Genomic DNA, 4,394 nt, shown 5'->3' on the forward strand with positions numbered 1-4,394 from the left:
GTCCCAGGCCAGTGCCCAGAACACAGCACAGCCCTGTCCAGGTGCTCAGGGTGGTTCAGAAGGGAGTCAGCTCTGATTTCTCCCCACAGACCCCCACCCCAATGGTCTCTCTGTGCAGTCCATGGCTGTCCTGAGCATTTTTTCCTGGAGTCTCCTTGCCCAGGCTGTTTCACTCTATGGAATCCTAACCACAGCCCAGCACTGAATTCAGGTGTTTTCCCAGAGTTTAGTGGCCTCAAGGCACCGTTTGTGCCACCAGAACTGTGCCACCCCCGAATGCTCATGATGGTGTTTGTGCTCACTCGGGTTCATGTCCCCACATACACACGATGCACTGCTGAAATCTCCTCAATACAGAGCAAACTCAGACTGCTCACTGGTCACTTGGTGTCCCTCCATGCAGGGACAAACAACCTCCTGCAGGTGGGGCAGAGGCCAGTGCAGGGTGTGGTGGTTGCAGGGGCTGGTGTGGGACAATTGCCCTGGGGCACCTTCCCAGGCTGTGGCCACAACAAAGACACAGCCCAGGCCCTGCTCTGCTGCTCCCTCAGGTCCATGCCAGGAGCTCTGGCGGTGCCAGGACACTGCTGTGTGCCCCCCTGCACACTGCCCCTCTGCCCCAGGCACTGGGCTTTGCTTTGCATTCCTGGAGCACATTGCTGACAGCAGCTCTGGAGGAGAGCAAAGCCTTCCTGCCCTGCCCTCAGGAGATGCCCTTTGCTGATGGAGCTGCTGTGCTGGAGCCCAGCTGTGTCCCAGCAGTGCCCATGCCCTGTCCCTGCCTGTGCTCACAGCAGGGACACGCAGCAGGACAGTGACCAAGCTGCCTGAGCACTGCGGCCTTACAGCCACAGAAGGGCTGGCAAGGAGAGGGTGGAGTTGGGAAGAGCAGATGTGGGAAGAGCCAGGGCCATTGTCCCAGGCTGTGCTGCTGTGCTGGGAGTCTCTTCACCTCTGCCTCTGCTCACAGGCACTCCCCTGCAGAGACAGAGAAGGGCTGAGGAAGAATCCTGGACACACAGGTTAAGGCACGTGCTTGTTTTTATTTAAATGCATTGGGAAGAGACCTCTTGAACATATTTTTGTTTCAAAGGATAGATATTGATGTAGAAATGAAAAGAGTAATGTTACAGGATTTTTTCAAAATCACAGCAGCATTAGAAAAAGTAACGGAAGAAAAAAATCAACGAATAAGGGGGGAAAATAGCTGAGATTGTAAAGAGTTACATTCTAAAGGCTCTGGTGCAGAAAAGAAGGAGTGCAACACTTCTGAAAACATAGAGTCATCCATTTTCTTAGGCCACCTTTTAGCTCCTGGTTCCTCAGACTGTAGATGAGGGGGTTCAGGGCTGGAGGCACCACCGAGTACAGAACTGACAGGGACAGGTCCAGAGATGGGGAGGAGATGGAAGGGGGCTTCAGGTAAGAAAATACTGCAGTGCTGATAAACAGGGAGAGCACGGCCCGATGAGGGAGGCAGGTGGAAAAGGCTTTCTGATGTCCCTGCTCAGAGGGGATCCTCAGTACGGCCCTGAAGATCTGCACATAGGAGAGAACAATGAACACAAAACAACCAAGTGCTAAGGAGCTATGAAAAGCAGAAACCCAAACTTCGCTGAAGTAGAATTTTGAACAGGAGAGGTTGAGGATGTGGGGGATTTCACAGAAGAACTGGCCCAGGGCATTGCCCTGGCACAGGGGCAGGGAAAATGTATTGGCTGTGTGCAGCAGAGCATTGAGAAAGGCACTGGCCCAGGCAGCTGCTGCCATGTGGGCACAAGCTCTGCTGCCCAGGAGGGTCCCGTAGTGCAGGGGTTTGCAGATGGACACGTAGCGGTCGTAGCACATGATGATCAGGAGGAAATACTCTGCTGAGATAAAGAAGACAAAGAAAAAGAGCTGTGCAGCACATCCTGCATAGGAGATGGTCCTGGTGTCCCAGAGGGAATCGTGCATGGCTTTGGGGACAGTGGTGCAGATGGAGCCCAGGTCAGTGAGGGCCAGGTTGAGCAGGAAGAAGAACATGGGGGTGTGCAGGTGGTGGCCGCAGGCTACGGTGCTGATGATGAGGCTGTTGCCCAGGAGGGCAGCCAGGGAGATGCCCAGGAAGAGGCAGAAGTGCAGGAGCTGCAGCTGCCGCGTGTCTGCCAATGGCAGCAGGAGGAAGTGGCTGATGGAGCTGCTGTTGGGCATTTCTTCAGTAGTGGCATGGTGGACTGTTAAAAGAAGACAGAGTAGTTGGGACAGGTTTCCTTGTGCCAATCCTATGCTATTTTGTTACATATTTACTCAAAATTGCTTCTCTTTCAGTGGGGAAATATCTCTCACTTCTTTTTTTTTTTTTATCTTTGAGCTTGGGATTTTGCTTTCTTTGAAGGAAGAGAAATCCTCTTTAAGCATTGCTCTGAACCTGAACACTGGGGAGCCCAGAGAGAACGCAGGGCTCTCTGTGCCCCAGTGTAGTCATAGCTGCTGGTACAACACAGCTGCCCTTTGCTCATATACACCTGCCTGTATTTCAGAATGATTGCAGTAAATGTGCATGATAAAATAAAGAGGACATTTTGAAAGATCCGATTTCAAAGAAAATTCCTTTATTCCACCTCCCTTTCCCTGTGCATCTAGACCGGATGTGATATCCAGGTTTGGTGTGGCTCTCAGCTGCCTGGGGTTGTGCCTACTTGGAGCTGTTTCTCTCTATCCAAGTCTTGTCCCTGCCAGTGCTCCCAGAGCCCAGCCCAGCCCTGGGAGCTCAGCTCTGCCCTGCACACCCCTCCCATCACAATACACTGCCCAGGGGCATCTCTCTGGCAGCAGGTCCTTAAGGGCAGCGGAGACAAACTGAGATGCTGCAAGCCAAGGTGCTGCTGCTGCTGTCTGTAGGCACAAGGGAGTGAGGAGGCACTTTGTGAGGGAGATGAGAGGCAGATCTGCTGATGCCCAGTGGGACAGTGCAGGAGTCTCAGTGACACAGACACACCTGACAGCCCCTTTCCCTTCCCTTGAGGAGAATGCTGAGAGCAGCCCTGGCCATGCAGCACCATCTGCACAGCAGGAGGAATCTGCCCTGATAGGGGTGGCTCCTTCCCCCTCCAACTTCTCCCCACAGTCCATGGGGAGCTTCCAGGCAGGCTGAGAGCTGCCCATGGCAGGTGGCACATGCCCTGGGCTGGCCAAGAGCCCTGAGGGCTGCAGGAGCTGCTGTGCAGGACAGCCTTGGGCAGCCGTGTGGGGCTCCATGGCACAAAGGAGCCATTCTGACACCGGGGAACCAAGGAGAGCTTTGTTACACTGCAGGGCACCATGGAACCAAGGAGACCATGATGACACTTTGAGGCCTCGTGGAACCAAAGGACCATTGTTGCACTGCAGGGCCTCATGGAACCCAGGGCACAAGAGCGACACTGTGAGCTCCAACGGTCCAAGGGGCATTCTCACACTGCAAACCAAGGAGACCATTGTGACACTATGGGTCATCATGGAACTGAGGGTCCATTGTGACACAGCACGGCCTCATGGAACCATGGAAGCCATTTTTATAATTTGAGTCTTTGTGAAACAAAAGGGACATTGTGGCATTTCAGGGCCTTCTGAAACCAAGGAAACCTTAGTGACACTGTGGGGCTCAACAGAACCAGGGGGCCATTGTGACTCTGTGGGGCCTCATGGAACCATGGAGATTATTGTGACACTTGGTGGCCCCATTGAACCAAGGAGTTCATTGTGACACTACAGGGTCCCATGGAACTAAGGATTCATGTAACAGTGCAGGACCCCATGGTACCAAAGGTCCATTGTGACACTGCAGGGCCTCATGGAATCCTGGAGGCCATGATGACATTTGAGGCCTCATTGAATCAAGGGGCTCTGCAGGGCCCCATGGAACCAAGGAGACCCTTCTGTCATTGTGAGTCCCCATGGAACCAAGGGTCCATTGTGATGCTGTGGTGTGGGAAATGCAGGCACAGAGAGCTCTCAGGGCCTTGTGCGTACAGGGTCAGAGATAGAGATGGATACAAGGTTTGACCTAAGACCTTGGAGAAGGCTTAGAGAACTAGAGCATTAAAGTGAAACAGACATGAAACAAGAATATAAGTTTGTAGTTTAAATAAAAATATACAGAAGTATATATTATATAAGCCAAGCAATATGTTAATAAGACAGTGAAAGATATTAAAATTTAGCAGTAGAACCTGTTATAAAGTTAGCTAAAAGTTTAAGACATATCGATCTATGTTTGTGAAATGTTTTATGGTTAGTTAAAATGACGCATTGCAGCCGAGCCATGAAATGCAAAGCAATTAATGATTGGTGTAAAGAGACACTAGCAAGCTTTGTAGAAGTATTTGACTGGCTAAAAATTATATAAGGCATTTTTTTGTAACTAAGAATTA

At 51.5% G+C, this 4,394-nt stretch overlaps 1 protein-coding gene across 1 annotated transcript; it reads right to left on the minus strand.

Moving 5' to 3' along the window:
- Nucleotides 1-1,184: 1,184 nt before the first annotated feature.
- On the minus strand, nt 1,185-2,025 carry LOC130266058 (olfactory receptor 14J1-like). Its single transcript, XM_056515383.1, has one exon. It carries the CDS (start codon nt 2,023-2,025, stop codon nt 1,231-1,233), a length of 795 nt encoding a protein of 264 aa, XP_056371358.1. The 3' UTR covers nt 1,185-1,230.
- Between the last annotated feature and the right edge of the window lie 2,369 nt (nt 2,026-4,394).

The sequence above is a fragment of the Oenanthe melanoleuca genome, unplaced genomic scaffold (assembly GCF_029582105.1).
Source record: "Oenanthe melanoleuca isolate GR-GAL-2019-014 unplaced genomic scaffold, OMel1.0 S001, whole genome shotgun sequence".
Classification (NCBI taxonomy): Eukaryota; Metazoa; Chordata; class Aves; order Passeriformes; family Muscicapidae; genus Oenanthe; species Oenanthe melanoleuca.

Excerpts from the sequence above, each read along its gene's own strand:
- LOC130266058 (XM_056515383.1), bottom strand. The coding sequence starts at position 2,025 with ATGTTCTTCTTCCTGCTCAACCTGGCCCTCACTGACCTGGGCTCCATC.